Genomic DNA, 24,573 nt, shown 5'->3' on the forward strand with positions numbered 1-24,573 from the left:
GGACCTGATTATGTCTGCTATAGTCCTTGGATAGATACAGGAGTTCTAACAGCTGAGACTGCCTTCACTCAGACAGAGGGATGGAGTCAGACACAGGCTGTGTGGGTGGAGTGAACGGGACGTTTTTAAAAATCAGATGACATAGACATAGTTTGTTAATTAAAACATCGCTTTTTCTAGCATGAGAGACTTAACTATTGGTACAGCAGTTCTGTGCTGCAATGCTGACAATTAACCACACCGTGACATTCACACAGAGCCGTACTCTGGAGGTTAAAGTAAACTCAGAGCGCAGAGGTATTCACCGTGCCTGCCAAAAGCTTGACTGAAAGCACAGCTAAAAACAGAGGCCCTCTTAGTGATTACAACACTAATCCAGATGGCTGCCTTACCTGCTGACACACAGAACCAGCAGGAATATGTAGGGAAAGTCGAAAGAAAAATCACAGAGAAACACATCTACACAGACAGAACTATTATGTATTTTAAGCCAAACTTCTTTCTCCTCTCTTCAGTGCCCTTCAGAAACACACACACTCCACAGGGGCAGAAACACGTGTGTGTCATTCCATGTTTTGTTTGCTAGAAAAAAACACATGCACACAAAAAGGCAGAGAGAGAGAGAGAGAGAGAGAGAGAGAGAGAGAGAGAGAGAGAGAGAGAGAGAGAGAGAGAGAGAGAGAGAGAGAGAGAGAGAGAGAGAGTGCCTGGCTGTTGGCTTGGAACTGCAGCTAGTGACGCACATCTCTGATTAAATTCAGCTCAGCGCGCCTGATGCTGCCTTGGCCAATCAGACAGCAGGATGGTGAATACATGCTGCCCTGCCTCCTTTCCTCTCTGTCCTCCCCCACTCACCACCACCTCTGTCTTTCCATCAGGCAGTCTCTCTAAAAATCTCACTGCTCGCTCGTTCTTTTTTGTGTCTACCTGTCTCTCAGCTCGGCGCTCTCCGTTATTCTCCCTCTGGGCCTTTATCCATCTTGATCCCTCATCTCTTGCGTTTCTGTCTCTTTTCTCCCCTGTCTTGTTTCTGTCTCTTTAGCTTGCCAATTCCCTGTTTCCAGTCCTCCATCTCCCCACTCCAAATCGCTCTCTCTGCTTACTTTCTTTCATCTCTTCCAATTCCAACAAATGTTCTACCTAGTGCACCTTTTTTTGGCCCCCCATCTTTTTTTCTTCTCTCATGCTTTTAGGTGTTACAACAGTGACTTTAAAAGGGACCCAGTAACCTCTCAAAGGGCTTGGAAAGATAAAAATTAGTTTGCGTTTTGGTTCTTGAACTTGCACTCTAGGTAGTATTCTCAGATGTTGCCCACTGCACCAACAGAAGTCTGTGGAAATATGTGTGAGGAATATATTCAGATTGGAACACTAGACTAGAATCGGATCCCTACACAAGAGATAAAATTCAAATTTTCTTTTTTTTTTTTTTTTCCAGATGATAATGCAGCCAAATCTGGACTAGAAAGAAACAAAACTGAAGGCTGACTGCATTTACTAATTGTTCTGTTGTGATCATGCACGAAGCAGATTAATCAGAAAATTAACCACAAAAATAAAACCAAAACAATAATAATACAAATAAAAAAATTCTAGCAGGCAACCTACTTCAAACATGTACATTCTGGCTTTCTGCCTTTTAAAATCTACCCCACCTTTAAACATCTCCTTTCTGAATAACATCATAATAACACAATAGCTTGATGTCTCAGACAAAAGGAATTTCTTTTCAATCTGTTACGTGTCTAAATTGCCAAATCACAAAAACACAAACTTGCGAAGGAACTTCCTGAGCTCTTGGGGATGTCCGAGTTCCCACCCAGAACCCTTTGGTCAAAAAAGACACATATGGGTGGTGCTCATGTCAGCTCACTGTTTATTTCTGCTGCCAGTCTGGTACAGGAAGCAGATGAGCCCATGAGACAGACACTCCAACATGCCTAATACACACCCGGCTTCATACTGACTGCATTTGTGTGTGTGTGAGGGTTTATTCATGCTGCAACTCCCTTATGTTGCAGATGACCACATCTAATTTCTTCTGTACAGGCGGTGACACATTTCTCAAAAATACACACGACTCAAAACCAAAACTGTCATAAACCCGTTCAGTTAGATTATTCTATGTTCCAAAAAAATAAGTGCTGCTATAACACTATCCAGCTGGGTAATGTGTAACCAACTATAGTGTAATCTGTATTTAACAAGTGTATGAGTGAGAATTAATGTTCTCCTGAGAGGGAAACATAAACACATCTACCGAGACAAATCTCAGTTTATTTTGACGAGGAGGGATCCTTCTTTAAGCCACGATGAATGGGTGAGTGCATTTGAAGAGGTGAGGGTGGGTTTAATAAAAGATGACTATGACAGGAAAAAAAAATGAAGAAAAGCAACTCCCTCAGATGAGAGTGTGTCTATAAAACATTAAATGAGGAAAGTGAAGGTTATGCTGGTTACACTCCCTGCTAGTGAGAGGCAATGAAATCCACACAGTAAATTAGTGAGGTTTCAGGCTTATGCACTTTAACTCAACTGAATGACTCACGGTTTACGCAGGTTTTCTCTGCTTATTAAGCCCTTACTGTAGGTGACGTTCTGTCCATAACTACTAATTTACACCCTAAAATATCAAACATGTTTTTATAATTATCTACTTGCAGGAATACTATAATACAATACTACAGTAACTTACAATAGTAACTGTTGGTACTATCACACAATAACAGAATTCAATGTTTGAGTAGTATTATCACATGTAGAATAGTCTCACAAAGTTGAGAAAATTACATCACTTTACTGTAACACAACCTTTAAAACCTGGAAAAAGCAACACTAATGATATCCAAAATCAAAGACTATAAATAGTTTCATATCAAGAAAAAGATATAATATTAATAAAGACAGAAACATAAAAAACTGACCAAGTACTTCTAATTGAAGCTGAAAAGAAAAGCCAATTAAATAAGCATTTCATATCAAGTGCACTGTAAATTCCATTAAACCTCACGGCTGAGGCGCTCTCTGCAACCTTGCGCTAAACTTTTAATTACAGCCCTTCTTCACACTAAATGGTTAATTACACACAACGAGACCGAGCAGGAGAAAGAGCAACGGTTTAAGAATAGAGAGCAAGTGAACACAGATGAAGGGGAAAACATTCAAGGCAGAGGGAAATGCTTGAAGAAATCAGATGCAGATTAGAAAAATCCATGAACACAGCATAATGGGCAAGAGGGTAGGTGTCTGTTATTGTAAAGAATGACTGTGATTTGTTCCCTGAGCCTAGTGCCAGGCAGCGCAGGTTCCCACATCCCTTCTGTCTTTTGTCTGCAGAGCCACTTTATTATGCAGCCCTGTTTATAGAGGGGGGAGGGATGGACTCAACGCACTGGCCTGTATGCCCTACACAATGGCGCATTTCTTAATCCGGTAAGAGCTCAGATTTAGGGAAGGTAAGGGAAATGCAGCATGTCTTAAAGTGGGTTTACATCCATGTGTACAAGTATTTTATGCATGCTGTTTTCAAGCAGCTGTATTGTATTCATACCTTTTTATTCTTTTAGCTTATGAAAACAAGGCAAAGGAAACCCTGGTGTGCCTTGGTGAAAGAACCAAAACCATTCAATTTGGTTCAAGAAATAGGATCAAAACAATATGGAGGAGTCACACAAATAGATGGGTCTGTCAGAGTTCATGACCTTTTCATACCTCTTATTCCCTTGAGTAAATTCAATGTCCAAGCGCATTTTAGCTTCCTTACTCATTTCAACAGCAGTATTTCTGCTTCTTTCCTCTACCATGGAAGTACTAACTCATCACATTACATGACTCAACATTTTGACAGAATTTAGAAATTCTAAATAAATACTCATTTTCATTGAAGACAGTAAACACTTATCTCTGTTGTACTGAAATGTCATAACATTTTGTTGTGTATTTCTGTGAACATTAGTCGCAAAAAAGGTAAATAAATGGGCACTTGAAGCATATTGCAACCCTCGTAAATATTTAACTTACTACAGGACCGAACAGAAATAAGACCACAAGAGGACCTTTTAGACATAGAAGGCAAAAAGTATGTGTGTGTTCATGCACCAGGGAGCATTACATGGGTGTGTCTCTACGAGATCCCATCTGTCAGTATTAGTAGGGAAAAGCACAAACACCCTCACTCGCACACAAAATAAAGGCAACGTTTCTCACCCCTCACCCTTCCTTTATCGGGCATTTGCTACTGAGACTGACAGTTGCCTAACGTACCTCCTTTTGCCTCTTGTGACCCCCTCTGTGCCTCCTGTGACCTCTTCCCATGCCACGCCTCTTTCACCCTCTCACTTTAATTAGTGCCCCCACCTCCTCCCTATGCCAGGCTCTTTTCTCTCTCAGATGTCCCTCTCTGGCCCTGAGAAGATTAGTTGCCCCAAGAAACCCCTTTTCTTGGCATTTTTAGCCCTAATAGTTGCTAACTCACGCTCTGGGTATAGAGCTTTAACAGGATCATACCACACCTCCAACTGAGGTCAGTGCCTGAGGGCAGCAACTGCCTGAGGAGACATATCTTCTGAATTTGAAAGATATATAGCGCGATGTGAGGCATTTTCGAAGATGTTTACACACAGATGAGATATGCGGTCTCTCATGGCTAGAGCCCTAGGGTCATACCTGGATCAAAGTAGGAAACTGCTCATTCATGGTCCCACTGAGAATTACCCATCAAAGGGCTTTTGTGACATAATTCTATTCCAAGGAATTTCAACCTTACACTATATACGATTAATAGTAACAATCTAATCAAGTCAAATTCAACTTGGGGGAATTATTAAGTGGTGTTTAATCTTTTGTGGTCTAAGTGCTGTTTGACAATGGCCTGAGGGAAGAGCAAGAGGAGCCCCTTATGCAGGTACACAGGCAGTCTTTGAACCTTACAGCCCAGGCTGTACTGTCATTCACATCAGTTGAGCTACATCCTATTAATCTGCCTGATATTTGACATGAAGCAGCTCACTGTTGGCAGAGGTGTAAGATGACAGGGGAGGGGCACGAGGCACCAAATGGACTCTCTTGTCAGCAGCTTGTGAGTGATCATACAACACAAATATGCAGAGAGGAAAGCATTGTTTGAGTTTGTGTGCGGCGCCTGTCTTGTTTCCTTTCCCTCTGCCCCCTCCATCCCTCACTCTCCTCTAGCATTTGACATGCAGGCGGGGTGAGCACACAGGGGGTAGAGGAAAAACAATTATGCTCGGCAGTCATAAATCCACAGGACGTAATTCACGAGCTATTTACTATTAATTCATTGAGTGTTTATAAATGTGGTTAACAGAAGAGAAAAGCAGGCCTCATGCTAAAGTAAATTAGCCTCTAATTAGATTGCAATTCATGAAAATTCCCTTTCAAAAGTGTTTGACGCAATTAATAGCATGTGAAATTGCAAATTAATCCAATGCAGAATTATACGATGCACTCGTGTTTATGTGCGTCTCTAGCCCACTCTGAAAAATATAACGCTGTTATCGCTGTGGTGACACCGAGCAAATATGTTTCTCCTCAGATGTGGTCGCGGAGGCCAAGCACGTCCAGGGTAAAATGAAAAAAGGCGGAAGAAATGGTGCGGGTATGAAGGAAAGAGAGAGAGAGGCACGAGGCTGTGACAGGCATTATGTTTGTTCTCTAACCTTTCAGCAGTGGGAAGTAAGCGAGCAGCAAAGATGGAGAATGCAGATTTTCTGATTATCAGGGTGTGGGAATGCAACAGACACGCTGTGGTATGACTGTGGCTTTCTCTGCTTTTGTGTAGCCACACATGTAACTTCCTGCTAGGGCTATGTTTTCTCATAACTCCAATAATATCGGTATGAGTATGTGTATGCCAAAAGCCACCTTAGCTGGTATATTATTTTTCTTTGTTGTCTTGCAGTGCCACAATGTAAACATTTGCTTCAGTAATAGATTCATAGAAACTTTCAGAGTTGCTGAAGAGAAAAATATGTCTTAATGTGACTGTGGGCATCTGGAAACATACTTTTGCGGCTAGGCAGATACTAGTCTCACATAGCCAGAACTCCCTGCAACGCTCTGGCTCATTTTGTGTCTTTAAACCCATCACATTTGTCTTGGGCAGCGCTAAACCCTGGATACAGCAACAGGGCACCTCCAAATTACTGTCAGTAAGAGCTTGTTTAGCACGTGGGGAGACCAGCCCCTACATTACAATTGCTAAAACACTGCAAAAGAAAAGTTAACAGCTGCTAGCGTTTGCATTAAAACTGTTCACAGAACTTGTCATTTCCAGCATATGTAGATTGCTAGCTTGAAGGTTGTCGCTTCCGATGGCTGCCCAATGGCAGGCTTACACCGTCAGTCTGCTAATCAGACTACAGTAAAAATATGTACACTTGTCACACTCTGTGGGTGCATGTGTGTGTGAATGTGTGTGTCTTGGCGTGTGCATGTTTTTGTTAAGGTTGGCCATCTGAATGATTGTGATTGCAGTGGTGGCAGAGATTGGGATGATGTGCGTGTATACTGGGGGTGAACAATCAGCATTGCACCAAGGTAATGGGGAAACGGGGGGAGGGTTTTGAGGGCTTTGCGTCACAGGTCCAGCCTGTGTGTGTGTGGGGGTCTGGGGGAGGTGGGTTGGGGCAGTGGGACACTGCCTCCTGGAACCATGCGCTCGGTGGAGCTCCATGCCTAATGGGGGGCAGAGAAGTTAATTCCACTGCGTGGAAGCTTTATCTCATTTTCATACATATGAGCGCGCCGGGCCGAGATCGATTACCGCAAACAAATTGAAATGCCTGAGACCAAGGAGGCCTGCAGAGAGGAAGGCAGAAAAAGACGCTGAGGATGGGGGGAGGTGGTGTGCATGTGTCTATGAATTTCAGAGAGTGTATAAGGAAGGCAGAATTCACCGATATGGATGGAAAGGCACAAATCACTACCGCATACTGATTTTCTCTCCACCCGCACACACACACACACCTCTATTATTTACTGTCACGCATTAAAACTCAACTCATTTCAGTTGAAGCCACCCTCCTTTTAAGAGATAATGCATATGGGAGGTTATGAGCAAACTCACAAAGGTCCTGATGGCTCGCTGAACAATTAGTCTTCAAACAGGCCCTCTTTCCCCTCACTTTCTTCATCTTTCTGTCTGCATGAATACTCAGTACATACACACATCACTTTCTCATTCTATGTCCCTTACCCTCTCCATCTCTCATTAAACATACCATAAAATAAATGTCCATATCATTAGTTCTCTTCTGTATTAGTGCTATCATGGACTCCTGACTGTCATTTTTGGCACTTGTCTAAAGTACTCACTGCTTCATTACTTCCTTCTCTGCCTTTCCTTCCTTCATTTTTTGCTTTTATCTGGCCACAGAATGCCCTGTTGTACTTCCTCTCCTTTCCTTCCTTCTCTGTCCTCATTCATAGCTGCGCCCCCATTCATGGGCCTCTCTCACAGGCAGAGGTTTTCAAAATTTCCCCTCAGACTCTCAGCATTTCCTTTGCCTTTCCAGCTACCAACACTTGGTACAGTCCACATACACATATTTTACATTGTAGTTAGAAAGTATTACTGTTATACCCTTTTCCTTGTTTTGGCTCTAAACCAGCACATTGCATTCTAAATGAAACAATGAATTTGTGAACTTGGCTCGATATATACTGCCAGTATTTTAGAATGCAGAAGCACACAGGTCATAAACAAATATAGCAGACAACCAATGAGGTTTTCTACGTCATGAGCAAAGTCACCCACCGATTTCATTACTACAACCCCAATCTGTTTATCTACTCTCAATATAAGGAGTCTCAACAGCAGCTGAAGGTCTGAATTGTAAACGCTCTTCAAATCCAATGTGATGCAGTACAGAGCTAACACAAGAGCAATCAGTTGTAATACTTTGGCAGCGCTGTAGTTACAGCTGAATGTTTAAACACAAGGTACCCTTTCAGCAAAAGACCGCTGAGCAAGGCATTTAAACTGTAACTGCTCAAGTAAGAGTGTTCAGATCCAACGAATATGACACATGAAATGTGTGAGTGTGAAGCAGGGCATTTCTGGAAAGAAGCAGTCATACTAAGCCTGTGTAAATAAATAAAAAAAGAAAATTGCACACTATTAAGTCTACTTCTCTCCTAACATTGTATGTTGCTCTCTAAATATTTGTGTTATTCAGATATTCTACAATTATCAGGGTTCAAGTTATCATACAAAAGCACTGCTTTATTCTCCACTTGAGCGTGAGAACAGTGACATTAAACGATTATTCAAATCAGAAGCAGCTAGCTTTGTGCAGAAGCTTTGAAACTTGGTAAATAGGCAGAGCTCCCAGTCAGGGCCGCAAAGCAAGGGGAGGGTAATTAAATAGACAGGTTATAGTTCAGGGCGAGCTATGGTGACCTTGTTGAAGCCTAACAGTCAAACCCAGATGGCCATGCTGCTGCTCAGTAGGGGGAAGGACAGGTGCTAACAGACAAAGACACCTTGCTTGGATCATTCAAATAACAGCGTGTTTCAAGAATTTTGCATTTATTATATCTTCTCCAACTATAAATCCAAGAATCAGATCAGAGTTGTGATGGGTGAAAGACAATGAAGCAGGATGCAATGCATAATAATTAGCCCTTAAAAATTCAGGTCTAAAAGCAGAGACATAATACAGGACAACAGGAAGATTAAAGGGCCAAAGATGGAGGAGATATGGCCTCATAATCTGCTTAGGCCCTGGCTCACTGGCTCAAACTGACACTCATTTTTTTTTATTAATTGCTGTAGATTTTAACTCCCTTAATCATGCCACTAAACGTAAACTTCAGACCTGACTCTAAAGTCTGAATCTATTCTTAAACAAAAAGAGTTAATTTAAATGATTAGACAGATGTTTGTAAATCTCTTGCCTCAACATTTCACATGTCTGTCACTGAGATAACTATGAGCAACAGATGCACTGCCAGGTATTTTGTTGATATTTCAAAAGGAAACCGAAACACATTTTCCAGCAATACAAAGATAAAATCTAATTGGGCATCTTTAGAGAACACCAGGGGCACGTGAGGACACTGTTCTTTCAGTACTACCCTCCCTTACTCAATCCCCCATCCCCCTGCCCACACCACACTCAGTGTGCTGTCTGGGTGCCCTCATGCTTCACTGCCTGGTGCTGCGGGCACACTGAGCGTCACTCTGCATCACTCTGCATTACACTCCACAGTATTCGCTCTGCAGCCTGCGTACGCATGTGTGTATGTCTGAGAAACAGAGAGTAAAACGGCACAATTGTGCATGCATGTGCAAACTGTGTGTGTCCATCTGGGTACAAGAACGCAAAATGCTGTGTGTGTATAATGCGTGTATAATATGTGCGTGTGTGTATGCCTTTTCTGGGTCAGCGTGCGTTAATCAGAGCTGATTAATGTATAATCAGCAGTTGGAATGCAGTTTTGGAAAATGAGGCAGATGAGGGGGTGCAGTTTACTTGATCATGACACTCACCTTTGGGTTTCTGATCAGCAGCCTGCAGGAAGGAGGAGAGAGAGAAAAGAACTTAGAAACGTACTACAGGGAGGTTGATGTTTAACAATCATTCAATCATTTAATGAGAACTTGAGTTAGTTGTTAGTTTACCAGAAGTTTTCTGCATAGAAATCAGCCAAAGCTATTGATTTCACTTAAAACCATTGATTAGAAAAGATTGAAGGTCTTTTGTATCGCTCACGCTCACAGTGCCAACTTTACTGATGCTAGCAGACACAAAAAAGCTATGCACGGCTTCTTTAATAGGCAAGTTGGGTGAACATGTGCCTCATTTTCACCTTTTTCTGCGCGACGTCCGTCTTGGTCTTTTCTTCTTGTTTTTTCTTTTTCTTTTCTTCCATCAAATGGTTCTCTTTCTTCTGTTGCTAGCTTCTCTCAGCTGTCCAACAACAAAGGAAAAGAGTAATGAGTGAAGCATTAGAGAAAAGAACTAGGATCCAGCCTAAATTCTTACATGTCCTTCACTTTTTTTCAAGTATGTGGATCCCTGTGCATCACACACTACCGAGGCATATTCATCTTGTCCACCAAAAATAGTGCATCAAAGAATGTGCACAATAAGGTTCGCAAACAGACACTCGCACAATGTGCACATAAACTCTCGACCCCTTCCTTTTGATCCATGTGTATGTCAGAGCCAAAGTGCACTCAGTGTCTGGAAAACCTCTTCCATCCACAATCATCACTTCAAATATAAATCACATCAGGCAGTTCTGAGGAACACTTTCCCTTATGGTCAAAACTGAAAAGGAAAAGAGGAAGGGGTGGGGGTGGTGGGTGTGTGCAAAAAGGGGAAAAAGGAAAAATGAAAAAAGAAATGAAAGAAAAAAAAGGAACATTTACTAATGTGAGAGAGAAAAAGAGAAAGAGAAAGAGAGTCAACATTAAGACTGAAGGCCAGTTAATAGACAGCAGGAAACAGCATAAAAGTAGAAAGGAAAGGGATTAAAAAGGACAGAAAGGAAGTCAACGCAAAGGCCAACAGACTCACAGAGTAAGACATAAAGCTTTATTAAAAAAAGATCCGTTTCCAGTGGGCGAGAGTCAACCTAGCTAGATAGTTTCCCTGGCCCTCAAGCTAGCAAAGTGTTTCAGTTCAGTCTGTATTTCCTTTGGCTCAGCTTTAGTGACAGCTCCTGGAAACTATTAGAAGCATGAGTTGGGCCATGGGGGCAGAATGTGAGTGTATTTAGTCTTCACTAAGTGCAATGGAAACTAATCTATAATACAGCACCATGTCATGTCAAATCAATGATGGAACTCTCTAAAATGTGGAAAGACATTCAATCATCTCTATGTCAGTCCAAAATAAAGGCCCTTTGTTTTCTGCTGGTCATCCTGATAAAAGTACATGTATACACACTAGGGATGTGCTCGACTTGACTAGACAAGTAGTCAACAAAACTTTGCCACTCTCTAGAGTACCAGAAATACACAATTAGCACCAAAGTGACACTAATAAAAATATATTAGCATCACCTACTAATGTCAACAACGATGGTTCACTCATGCATGCAAGATGTTACAAAAACAAACATTTGCTTCACACTGAAGTGAGTATCTTTGGATTTCAAGAAAACAACAAAAGACTTCAAGGCATTACCCTTTGGCTTCGAGAAATGTAGTGGACATGTTTTAATATTTTTTTAACCATTCAAAGATCAAACCCTTAGTTGGATAACTTAAAAATGTTGATTAATGTGTACTGTCCCTAACAAGTAAACCGAACACAACATGTAAAATGTGCCTACACAGGGCCTTGGATATGAATCAAAAATCTGGGAGTATGAATGAATCATAACGCTAATAACAGCAGATTAATGCAAGGCCCGCCCCCCCGCTGTGCTGCCCACTGGCAGGGGGAGGGGGCTGTCAATCAAACAGACAGGAGCAGCCTCACAGAGACTGTCTGATGGTGTGGTAATATCTCTATGACAGTATGAGAGAGACGGAAAGTAGACAAGGGTTAGAGAGACTTACTGATGGGCAGAGAAAGAGAGAGAGATGGAGGAAGAGAGTCATTAAAAACTGCTGTCAACAGTTAGTTAAGAGCCAAATGCTTGGAAGAACTGCCAGACTGGTGGCCAAGGCAGCAGGCTAAAATGAAAGAAAGGAGAAATTTCTACATCATGTTGTTCTCCTATATGTGGATTTTCTCTTCTTCATTCCCAGTTCCGCTCATCATTGCTCTCTAATACTCCCTCTCTCTCCCTCCTTCCCTCCCCCTTGCATTCACACAGTCCTATTTTTCATATTAAGGAGTCTGTGTGTGTGTCATTGTGCTATCTCAGCAGCTAGGGGAAAGCAACCCTCAGGTGATAAATAAGTGTGGGTGCTTGAGAGCATTCAGATAATTATATGCCGTATATGCAGTATATGTGGAGTAGTTTATTTGTCAGTCATTCTTTTCCGCTATTTGAGCCCGTCAAGCCTCCCCCGAGCCATCTAGCATGATTGTAACATATAGCTACCAACTGCAATGAACTTCTTCCTAAACCTACTCAACGCTAAAATACCAAGAAAAAGGAAACAGAGGATAGGAAGAGATGGTGCTGGGAAGACAGCAGCAGCATGCAAGCAAAGCAAAGGGGGAAAACCAGCTGTGTGCAGGATTTTTCTTTCGCTCAAGACATAGCTGCTCTACTAGGGCTGACCATGTAATCTGATGCTTTGACACTTTTTCAATAACACATGTGTAAAACCATGCAATATTCACATCTGATAGCATTGAATGTATTAATAGTATATAATAGTTATACAAAAAGAGATCTACAATAACAAGACAAGGCTGGGGAAATCCAAAATGGGAGTACAAATCTAATTTAATTGAAAACCTGCAGTTAAACATTTTTTTGGTACTGTAATGTTGGAGGCAACCTGATAGAACATTTGTTACGTGAAATGTGAGCGAGTTGACAGTTGTCTTTTGAGCTGACGTAGATACTGCCAAAGTTAGCTTCCCTCCTGACCTCTGTTGCTCCCACATATACACTTACCTGCCTCTCCTTGTCTCTCTCCCTCTCTCACTGAGTACTGCTGACACCAGCACCTCCTCAGCACTGACCCTGTGGTGTCTCTGTGCTGCCTCCCAGCATCAGGTTTACCCTCGCTGGCAGTATGACACTGCAATTAGGCAAACTATGTCCTGTTTTGAGGTTACCGACCTACATGGCCGCAATGTGTCATTCAGTCTCCTCCAATATTAAAGGGGCTTAGATCAACTTTGCTGGCATAATGCAGCCAGCAACTGAGCCAGTGATTATTTAACCCTTGCCCTATTGGCTAATGGCTAGCCATAAAAAGAAAAAAATATGTTTACAAAAAAAAAATGATGCTTCCTTTTATTCACATGTTGTATGAAAGTTATAAATATGCACAAAGCAGGCAGACGATGATATTCAATGTGAACGATCACAACTATGTCACTTCTATACATGTTTTATATGCACAGATAACAATGAAATGGCTTTACATTATTAGAATGGACTGGCAGGGCTACACCACCTTTTTCCACCAGTTCTAGCTAAACTAGGTTATAGCACCTTTCGTATTAGATGAACAGATATCGAAGATATTACATTCATGTTCTCATCCAACTCCCAGTAATACAACATTCACGCAAATCTATACTGGACCCGAAGCTAGAATAGGCACAAAGAGAAGCAAGGGTCTGGACAGCAAAAATAAAAAACTAACCCCTCACATTTAAAAAGGAATTCTACAGGAAATACAGCATATGAGTGACTCAGTTTTTCTGCCTTCTTCCATCTTAAAGCTTAACCTATCCGGTGATCCTACATTGACTTAGTGGCTCCATTTATGAATACAAGGTTGAGTAGGAAAACATCCCAAGTCTCAGCAAACTGGGGCCACTGAAAAATTGCAAAATGGGGCAGTATCCTCTCTTCCTGTGCTGCATATCCTGAGACTATAGGGCTAAGCTATAGAGAGGGAGTCATGACAACAGAAATATACCATACAGGAATGAAAAGGGCTAGAAAACTCACAACACATAAATCCAGACACACAGACACTCACAGGGAAGCTTGATGTGCACAGGCAGGAGGCAGCCTGTCTGATGCCTGTCTTTTTCCGCCAGGGATGCAGAGGAGAGGGAGGTGGGAGGAGGAGAAGGAAAGATGAGGATGGGGGGGATGAGAGGAAAGGAAAAAACAAGCAGAGGATGAAAGCAGACGCGGAGAAACACCAATTAAGAACGACAGCCGCCGGAGAACCAGACAGGGCACGGAGAGAAAGAAGAGAGACTACACTGGAAGCGGGGAAAGACAGAAAGAATCCTCACTGGATAAATGGGGGAGTTGGAAAAAAAAATGATAGGAGCACTATTGAGGCTAACAGACACGGAGAGACAGCGAATGGGAGAGAGAGGCACTGAAATATCCATGCACCTTGATCGCTTGTATATAGAAATGCACAGAGAAAATGGGGGGGGGGGGGGGGGGGTGCAAGGGTGACTGAATAAGGAGAAGGGGAGTAGAACGTGCATGTAAAGACAAAAGGAGGGAAACAACGAAACAGAAACTCGAAAGGGAACGAGCTGCAAGGAAAACATGCAGCTTCACGTGTTCTGAACGACTGTCGGATCAACCGCAGACACAACACACCAATCACAAAGGAGGAGGGAGGAGAAAGAAGAAGAGGACTTTCCTCTCTCTGCAAAAACAGTAATATGGTAAGGTTGTGGCAACAGAATGTGGTAAATTTCACTCTTGGCCAACATCACCATACAGCAAGGCACCCATTCCTGTGGCATTAGAGGAGCCACAGAGCTCTCAAGCATTATTACATGGAATATTATCATGGACAGCCCTCACCTGGGGAACATTTCCTCAAATCCTGCTACAGACTGACTGCTCTTCACAAATGTCTGTGGGCTTACGCCTGTGTTTACTCGACCTGAACGGCACGAGGAAAACAAGCCTGTAAATTCCACAGTTGATAAGCAGTAATAACAATGTTGCTGTTGGTGCGTGTTTCCATGGCTCTGTCACACTAACAGTCTCTCTGGCCGCTGAGCTTGCAAGCATTCTGTGCATACCAGCTTTGCTTAGGGCAGGTGGAGAGAGTGGCTTGTGAAAATACACAGCACACTTTATAGCTATGAGACTGGACTTGCTCCATGAACTGTGTCAGAAATATTCATGGTTGTTGGAAGAGGTAGACGGCGGGGGGGACCAGAGACTGAGGGTGAACAGTTGGGACGAGAGCTGCGATGAAGGGGGACGCAAGGTGGAGAAGGAAAGTCTACGAATCAGATAGCATGCGAGTCAGACTCTAGCTATAAATAACAGCTTTGAGGTTTGCCTCCAGAAAATTAGCTCTCAGTGTCTTGGCTCCTTCCTCTGCCAAGTCGATATGAAACTTTAACACGATGGCAGCTCATTAAATAGGAAAACAGCACAATGCACAAGACCAAGCAGGCCTGCTCCCTGCCAGCACCACAGCTAAAGCTTATTGAATTCAAGAAGAAGCTGTCAAGTCGAGTGTGTTGGTGTGTGTGTTTGTCTTTGCTTGTGAATGCTTTGTGTTCATGAGAATATGTGGTTGTGCATTTTCTGCATATGCCTGCAGATTTTGCCCATTTGTTTTAATGTGTGTGGGAGCCTGGCAGCTAATAGTCTGTGAGGTGAATCCCTGTCTGAAGGTCTGGGTAGTTCAGAAGTTCTATTTGCATTAAAATAATAGATAGCCTCTGATGATTAACCTTAAGCAGGAGCACCTCAATCTTTATACCATAGGCCAACAAAGAGCACCTCTAAATGTAGACTGGCAGTCATTACTTAGGCTTTATGCCACAGCCACAGAAGGCATTTGTAAGGCAAGAAAAAAAAGATGAAAAATGTGTTGATGGCATTTTGTTGTTCAGGAAATGGTGCTCAGAACTCAATGCAACTGTTCTGTGCTTTTGTACATCCCTTAACGGATGTTTGGGAGGAGTTAGACATAAGTAGGATCTGAGAGTGGTCTCTAACTTGTTTAATTGCTGCACAGCATCCATCCAACTGTCAAGACCAGAAGAGTCAAACAAAATCAAAGGACACATACCTACACACAGGTTGCATGCTAGGACAAATAAGCAAAGCAGCTTGGCTTTACTCCTGTGAAGGATACTTTGACATAGTCCGCCACACAAAATGTCAGTCAACAATTGCCTAGCCAACAGCGAAAGCAATGACATATACCCTAAGAGAGACAGAAAAATAAATGTTGTGATTAGTTTTGGGGACAAAATTCGTGCAGATCTAAGAAAGACAGAAGAAGACTGGTAAAAGCAGAGACGCTGAAGGGTAGCATGAACTGGTTTCTATCTACATTATAGTAAAACAAACAGAGCTAGTTTTGTTTTATTCAACTATTGAGAATAACCATCTGTCACCTTATACCTTCAATAAGGTATATTAAAGGCCGCAGAGCTCCTTAACAACAACCATAACATAGTTCTTGATACATGCTGAGAATACTACAACATTACTACAGCCATTTCAGTATCAAAACATCAGAAGTCACAATGTGATGTGTTTTGCTAACAGCTTACTTGCCCCAATTCTTAGCTATCCTCAGATACACAGAGCCTTAATTAATATAAATCAGGCTCTGCCAAACTCTGTTGTTAAAACTTAATCTGCCCATGAGAAATTCTATTTTGTAATTCAACTGGGTCATAACTCAAACATCACAAGAAATGTTCTGTTGATCATTTTCAGCAGTTCCGCCTCATCAAAGTCAGTTCACTAACAAAATCCACACACAGTAAAAGTAAACACTTGAACTTCACTGACTGCACTCAAGTTGATATTAGGCGACAAAACAGTCCGCACAGAAAACAAGTGACCTGAGCTGACTAGGTTAAGCCATGGCCCTAGCATAGGGACTGGGCAGTGCATACTAGTGCTATTTACATAGCCTCAACTGAAAGCTTTGGAAGTGCTGTAGGGCCTAAGTCCTTTTACATAATGAGTACGGCTGTCTAATGCTGGTTTAGAGTAGGAAAGGGGGAACACTGTAGGGTTGGATGTCCTGCATATTCTCTGTCAGGTTCCATGTGATGCCCCTCTCCTTCTCTTCACGTCTCTCCAATTAGCCGACATAGAGCAGAGGGAGGAAAGGAGGCCCCCCCACTGAAACTCGGCACATTGAACATTCCCCTGGACCCCTGCCAAGACTCACAGGCAGCAGCTCGCCGGTTTGAGCTTCGCCTCCCCCACCCTCCTGCTTCCATCCCGGGCTGGCTTACCCCTGGTGGGGCCCCCTAAGCCCCTGCCCCCTCTACTGGCACACAAGATGGACAAGAAGGAGGGGGTCACATGGAGCCCTAACTCCCCCCTCAACACCCATAGGACTCTTCGGTTACAACAATCGTATACCTCCAACAAGCATAAGCGCTGTAATAAAGAACTGGAGGACCATGGGTAACAAAGCTTATACCTGGTGGCTGCCATTCAAACAGGACCAAAACTTTATGTATGGAAACATATAAAAACTGAGAGCAGTTTACCCGCTTACAAATTTGCAATCAGGAAATGTTGAATTTACAGCTTGGAGCACTACAAGATAAGATTATGAGTATCATAACATGAGATCAGTTTCACATAGCAAAGCGGATCAGTGTCAGACCTGTGGTGAATCATGTAGACCCTGTTACCTCAACTGGAACACTGGTTTTCTTGAGCCCTTATTTAATGTAGACTTGACCAATCTTATACACTAAAGTCATAAACCTAAACAAATAAAATCACTACACACCTCTGACAGTCACCTTATGAGTATTGAAGTCTGTCCGGCCAGTTGAAAGTAAAAGTGACTGATTGTTACGTTTGTTTTCAATTAATTACCTGCCTTCCTGGTTACCTATCTCTACTACTCTCAACATGGTCAACATACACCACACTCCCCCCATGCTAGCTCTAAAACAAATACATAAACACTCCTGATTTAGTACAATGGCCTCACCAAACACAACTGTCTGGCAAGTCCTTGCTGCCACACTGCCACATAAACCTTCTAGATAGCCGTCCACAGAGGAGAGGAAGAGGGTAATGGCTTTTGGCAGCCTCTGATTGAATCCAGCTGATTCTACTGTCAACGCCTCCCTACTGGTGCAGCACCCTGCGGCAGTGTTAAGCGTGTTATCTATCGGGAGAACTGTGCCAGTTGTTTGAAAAGCCTCATAATCACGGGCTCAGTAACTACCATGGTCAGGCCTGGGCTAAGGTCAATGTCGGGGGGAAAGGGATAGAAAACACAAGCCACTTTTCAAAAGCACGACTAAGTGGGATTTCCTGGGGCAAACAGAAAACGTCTGACGCGGGATAAAAGTAACTTTTTGTTTGGTTGAAATCTCAAGATTTACTGCTGAACAGAAATAAATTCAAAACAGAAGAACCAAAACAATGTCCATGTGGGATGCAGTGACACAGGACATGTTACATTTGTAAACCAGGCTAATGACAGCAACCTGGGGACCGGACTAGTGCTTGTGTTTTGTCTGTAAAGGGTCAGACAAGGGGAAGTGAGCTTTGGGTTTCCTTTTAAACAAATGACCCTGCCTATTCTCTGATAAGGGGCTGCAGATGGGAGTTGCTGCCAGGGTTTGTCCTCATGGCTTTGTTACAATACAATCAAATCAAAACAATGTCTTGATGCCAACAGCCTACAGCCTGGTTGGATGCAGAGCCAACATGGGTTATGGGTTTCCTGCTAGAGCACTGCCAAAATGGCAAAAGTAGTAATACAATTCATTGAGTCTGGGCCCCAGTGAGAGACTGAATCTCTCACTTTGGGCTTTTTCGCACTGGGAAGAAACCAATTATACATAACAAGGCTGAGATAATTTAGAGTTCTGCAATTTGTGTCCAGATTTGCAGTTGTTGGCATGGTTTGATTGACCATGTTCTCTGTAGATTATCAGAGCTTTCTCTTGGAACCAAAAATGATAGAGACAAGTATTTCCTTTACTTTTATACTTATTAGACTGAACATTTGTAAGAATATTTTTAAAAAAAGGAATAGCAAGGCTTACAATGTCACTGTATGCCATTTCTTGTTTCATGGGTAACTTAATGCTCATAGACACCCCCATTTTGCTTCTGTGCCCTCCAGATGAGCCACCTGCTGCGGCCACAGTGGTAGCTATGGTGCAGCTGTGTCTGGGAAGGGTAAGCCTAACTGTAAGGTATTTAAGAAGACTAGCAGTATTGTGTCTTCCTCCTCTTACAAGGTTTTAGATCTTTACTTTCTCCCTATTCACTGGTTTCACATACACACCAGCAGGCCCCTGCAACATCTTTTCACAACCTACCCCCTTACTGTGTGCTCTTCAGCCTTGTGGAAAGATGGGCGTGCATACGGGAGGACCCTTGACCCCGGGTAAGAAGAGGGCTCTGTGTGTGTGCATCTGTGAGTCAGCTGGGCTGTCTAGGGCTTGCAGGAGGCTGCTCGCGACCTGATTAACAACTGCAAGGAATTAACCAACTGCCAGGGCTTTGAGCTCAATAAAAATGGTCACAAACACTCCCATGGCAAAAACGACAGGCATCCCCACGCGTGTTTTCACTGGCTTATTCAGACTCTAACATACAACATCAACACATAACATGTGCGCCAACATTCAAAGATGTACCACAGGTACACACACGAATGTGTATGTACCGTACACCGTACAAATAATTTCTTGAACAGTCTCTCCATCTGACTGCAAATGTGCACATATGTGTGTGCCATTGCCGCTCACGCGCATTTTTCATTTCATCACCTCACTGGTGTGTGACGATAGAGATAAGACAGTGGTGACAGAGATGTCAGAGAGGGGGGGAAGGAAAAAGGGGGTTTGAAATTGAACGGGAAATTATGTACTTCAATTAAGACATGGAGGAGATATTAAAAGCTATACTCCAGTGCCTGGGGACAAGATGCAGGAAGGGGGAGATGCAATGGAAGGCGACAGTTCAATCAGAATCCCGGGCTTACTCGTCGAGCCGGGGGGTGGAGGAAAGCAGCGACGGGAGACAGAACGGCTATGTTTAATAATGTACTTGGAATTAGTGTATAGGAATGTACATCAGTGTGCAAGATATGTGATGTGATACAGCTCCAGAATAAACCAAAGACTTAAGAGGAGTGTCGACTGAAAAATTTGGATAAATGTAAGAATCCGCCTCCGTCACATTGCGAACTACAGTCAGAAAACAAAACATCCAACAAAAGTATAGCTATGCTTTCAACATACAGTTCTACCCTGTCACTAACCCACCGACAGATAGGTCTATTGGCACACCACTGTCTTAAAACAACGAAAAACATTGGAAAAGGGAAGGCAGTGGTTCGAGAAACAATCCCACTACACGCTCACATGTACAGAGTGTGTTCCAGTCCACTCAGCCAATCATGAAGGAGCGATGATATAACACTAAAGTTCCCAACATTTTCAACAGCAAGCCCATTCAGATAAACACAGATCAAATTCAACCTTATGATGAATGCCTGAAGGTAGCACATGGGAGATTGCCTCGATGAAATCAACCAATCAAGCATCACATAAAACAGGTTTCTAATTTTGCAGGGGACTCCCCTCACAAATCCTTTGGGTGTTTGGGTGCTCAGCACCCCGACAAATGTGTTTGGCTATTTGAATCGTTTCTGTGGACATGAATATAAACATTGTGGCATTACAAACGAGCACAGATAATCGTAAATGGGTAATATGGAGCTTGGTTTTGCTTACATAGATACATCCCAGAGACATAAGTCGATGCTATTAAACATAATGTTACAACGTTTTTAGGCATTTTGCTCATTTATTCGACATCACAGCTAGCTTCGGTCCACTTTCCTCTTACTCTTTTCCAAAACACAGATCACAGCAATGACATTCATGAATGTATCAAAAGAGAAAAAAGCACGCTACTGATTTAACACTCACCTTGCGTTAACACAGCTTTGGCAGCTTTCAGTGAAGAGTTGGTGCATGGCAGAAAAAAACATGCAGAAAATCATTCTCCGATGTTTTTTTTTCTAAAGTTACCCGTAAAGAGATGGAGCAGAGATTTCAGTCGCAGTTAAAATCAGACCTGGCAGATAAGCCGACTGCCGCTGAAGCAGCTCTGTGACAAGATACCGAGGTAAACAACGGCTACTCAGCCAGATACACACACACAGCAAGTATGGTAATTAAATGCTTTGAGCCGAAAGAAGCATAAAAAAAATATGCTGTAAAATTACACTCGTCGAATAAACAGTTTGTTAAAACGTCACGATATAATGGGGGGCGGGGAGGCGAATGAAGCACCACTAACAACAAAAACAAGAAAAAACGAGAAAAAACCGAACACGAATAAAATGACTTTTAAAAGCAGCTAAAATATGTAAGCTAACGATGGCGCCGGTTGGCGTTGTACGTCGTCGACCGTCAGGAGAGAAAACGGGCAGTTTTCGCTAAAAACAATCGCCGATGAGTTCTCGCGTATTAGAGACAAGACGGCCAGGCCAGCCAACTTGTTTTAAAGTGCAAAATAAATGGGTTTTTTTCTGTTTGTTTGTTTTGTTTAGGTCGCCAGCTGGACGACTAGCGACGGGCTGGCTACCGCGAATGCAAAGTGAGAAACGACTCCGGGGAAATACATTCTGTGTGGATCCAGACAGCGGAGCGGACAGTCATGGTAGGCGTTCAGTGAGCTCTCGTTGACAGTGGTCTCGCAGCCATTTTGTTCAAACTAACAACACCGCAGTCTCCCTCTCCTCCTCCCAGAGAGCGCACGGACCAGGAAGTGTCTCCAGGTACGTCACTCCCGACCAACCACAGCAGCAGACGCTGACTCCGCCCACCGCCCTCAGGCCCGCCCCTCACCCTCGTTCTGTTGTCCAAGCCTCCTCAGAGGGTGTTCAGGCTGGAGCTCTTTTTCCAGGGTAATTGGCTGAAGCATGCAGCAAATACTTGGTGCTTCAAAAAGAAACACATGTTTGGCTGTTACAGGTTTTGGGATAGATGATACTGTAAAGACAGCGAAACATAAACCATACTGTTAGGTTGTCAAAGAAAAAAAGCTGTTACAAAGGCTACAGAGTATAGAATTAATCGCTGTTCTATCATTGAGACTAGCCAGTGCCAAAACAATTTAAGGTGGTCATATATATATATATATTGCATTGCATGTTGCATTGACCTCTGATGGCAAAAATAAATACTTTACTGCAGATTTAAGCAGGTAAAAGTGGCAGTGCCTTGATATAAATAGACTTCATTACAAGTAAAAGATCTGCTTTCAAAATGCTCCCACTTTTAAAGGGTAACTGCACCAGTTTTACAAATTAAAGTGTGTTCACAGGTCTTGCTGAGAATCACTACATTTATGGAAAATGCAGTATAAAGCCATTTGTGGCTTGAGAGGAGGATGCACATAAACTGATAAATTGCCTCCAATGATGTTACTCAGTGGTTAAGACTGAGTGGACCGCTACAGTAATGCATATTTAATGACCTGTTGGTATGCTTTGTATTTTAGTCTTGACCTTCAGAGTAACTTGTAACTACATCTGCTAAACAAAATGTAGAAGGGTAACATGTACAATATTCTCCAGTGAAATGTTGTGAAGTAGCATTATTAAATAGCAGAAAATGGAAATAAGGTACCATAATTGTACTCCAACAAATGTGCCTAGTTACTTTCTCCACTGGTTCCTCTTTAAATAAATAATGATGTTTGTAGTGTAGAAATATGAACCATACTTCATGTGACTCATGACTAAAATAGTGCAAAGTAGCACAGAAATAGATTAGTCATAAAATAAATCTGGAACTTGCACCATGAACTTTATTCAGCCGACTCAAATGTCTCTTAAAGGGCCCACCCCAAGTTTCTTTACCCCAGATGACCTTTGTCAAGAATCTCTTGATCACATGATGTCCAGAAACACTGGCCGATAATTCCAGGCTATTCTCACCATGATGGATGAGGTCGCCCTTGTGCCCCCCTGTACCGTGTCTGCAGCCGTCTCAGAGAAAAAGAAAATGTGGCCCCTGTCCATTCTCTTCACTTCTTTCTCATGGAAATGACTGCTCCATGCACAGACAAACACACACAGCCAAACACACACACACACACACTGTGAGGTGGGAATAGGTCAAGGCTGCGGTCCACAAAGGCAAAGGCTGACCAGTGAGAACTCTCTCAGCAAAGCTCTGGCCTCCTATACATCACTGGGAGAGACTGCTAATGAGAAAGCCAGGGGCCCCCGGCCAAAAGCTTTTTTTTTTTCTCCTTTTCAAGGCAAGATGCCCAGAGCTATTAAAATAGCATGCTCCAACTGAATGGAGAAAGCAGATGTTCCGTACTCAGGGTTAAGAGAGGTGAGAGCAGAGAGGAATGCCTTGAGAAACGCCTTAAGGGATTTGTAGTTCATTGTTGATCACAGACTCTTAAACTGTTTTGCTTTTCATTAATGCCACCAAAATAAACTGTGCTCTATGTAAACATGTTGTCACAGAGTTAATTGGAAGTGCCTACTTGAAGCATCACATCATTCAAACTACTGTGGCGACGCTACTTGTAGCTCAAGTCTCCTTCATGTAGACTCACCCGAGTTATCAAAGATGGAGATGAAAATCTATGAACCACAATGGATGACTGAGACTTGAAATACTGACAGTGGTTTGACATGATCTCAACCATCAAAGGCAAACTTGTGTTTTTATGTGTGCATGTGAGCTTTCCTCATGCACATCCAATCTCCAGCTCATCGAAGCTATTCCTCTTAGGTGCCTCTGAGATGTTTTCTTTGACTCCACCAATTTCCCCAATTGCTTTCACATTTTAGTAGACTGCTGACAGAAGCGAGCCAATGGGAAAGGTCCGTCTGATATCCTGATAAGAAGCAGCCCAGACACGAGCTGTAGGACTGCAGCAGAGGCGATTGCTCACTCCTTCCCCTCCCAGACAATACTCCTCTCCTCTCCTCTCCTCTCCTCTCTCTCCATTTTTCCCAGTGTGCTCTTCTGCCTTTTGTTTTAATTCCAGTCCAATCATGAGCCGTGTTCCGCATAAGGTTTTAATTTCAAGCCTGCCGCTGGAGTCTGCCAGACTTACACACACATGCACAAATTCACACAGGGGCGCACGTGCATACACCAAACCACCGGTTTTTATGCCTGCCATATGCAAACTCACTTTACAGTCACCTCGCAAATACACAAAAACACACTGGCATGTTACGTGGCTACATGCATATTTGATGCACGTGCTCCGTGGCTACATTTTATCATTTAAACATGTTTCCCATGAGAGAACGTATCCCCATCCAGAATCATTAATAATCACACACATTCATAAAAGGCAGACGCATCAGCAGACAAATTACATAAAAAGAATCCCAACAGGCTATATCTTTGCTTTACTAGTCAAAATATATTCCATAGTTTATGATGGACCAGCTGAATTTATAGGATCATCAAATGAATTTTTAGTGCTCAAAATCTATTTTTTGCCTTCCTCTACAATACAAAGCCCCTCTTCAAATGCATCGTCTTAACGTTTAATCTAGTGGAATTAACCAAACAAACATGATCTGAGGGAGAGCCAAACATCTCGTGACAGCACTGAGTACAAAAGCAGTCCTCGGTTTTAAATCCCCATTCCTCAGACGCTGCATTCGAGAAAGAAGACATTTATAGTTGTGCTGTGTGATGCAGAATGACTGATGGGTTGGGGGTGTCAATGTTTGACTATTGATTATGAATACTCAATCCTGCTCCACAGTCTGGACTTTATGCATGTGAGTAATCAAAATGCAGACAGCGAGCTACTGCTGCTGCGCACAAAGTGACATTTCCAAAGGCATGACTTGACATATGCAAAAGGACCGTCATGATGATAATTCTGACAGAGGAAGGAGCCGAATGAAACCATCTCCTAACTGCAGATAAAAGGAGAATGTTGCGCAGCAAGTTTCCCAGTCCTGCTACTTCAAGGCGAAATTTGCGAGTGGTGGCTGTGTGCGATGAAGCT

The 24,573-nt window shown here is 42.7% G+C and overlaps 1 protein-coding gene across 5 annotated transcripts in view; it reads right to left on the reverse strand.

The window, feature by feature from the left end:
- Window positions 1-24,573, reverse strand: part of tnrc6c2 (trinucleotide repeat containing adaptor 6C2) — a 132,351-nt gene that overhangs the window by 32,880 nt on the left and 74,898 nt on the right. For 3 of the 5 annotated variants that reach the window (XM_037094695.1, XM_037094686.1, XM_037094716.1), the window contains exons 1-3: window positions 20,496-21,314; window positions 9,835-9,935; window positions 9,515-9,536 (exon numbers count right to left, since the gene is read on the reverse strand). In XM_037094695.1, the coding sequence (XP_036950590.1) occupies window positions 9,515-9,536; window positions 9,835-9,897 (85 nt within the window). In that variant the 5' untranslated portion in view covers window positions 9,898-9,935; window positions 20,496-21,314. Of the gene's footprint in view, window positions 1-9,514; window positions 9,537-9,834; window positions 9,936-20,495; window positions 21,321-24,573 lie in introns of those variants that run through there. The other 2 variants (XM_037094669.1, XM_037094679.1) reach the window with 2 other exon arrangements.

Source organism: Acanthopagrus latus, chromosome 1, assembly GCF_904848185.1.
Source record: "Acanthopagrus latus isolate v.2019 chromosome 1, fAcaLat1.1, whole genome shotgun sequence".
NCBI classification, from domain to species: domain Eukaryota; kingdom Metazoa; phylum Chordata; class Actinopteri; order Spariformes; family Sparidae; genus Acanthopagrus; species Acanthopagrus latus.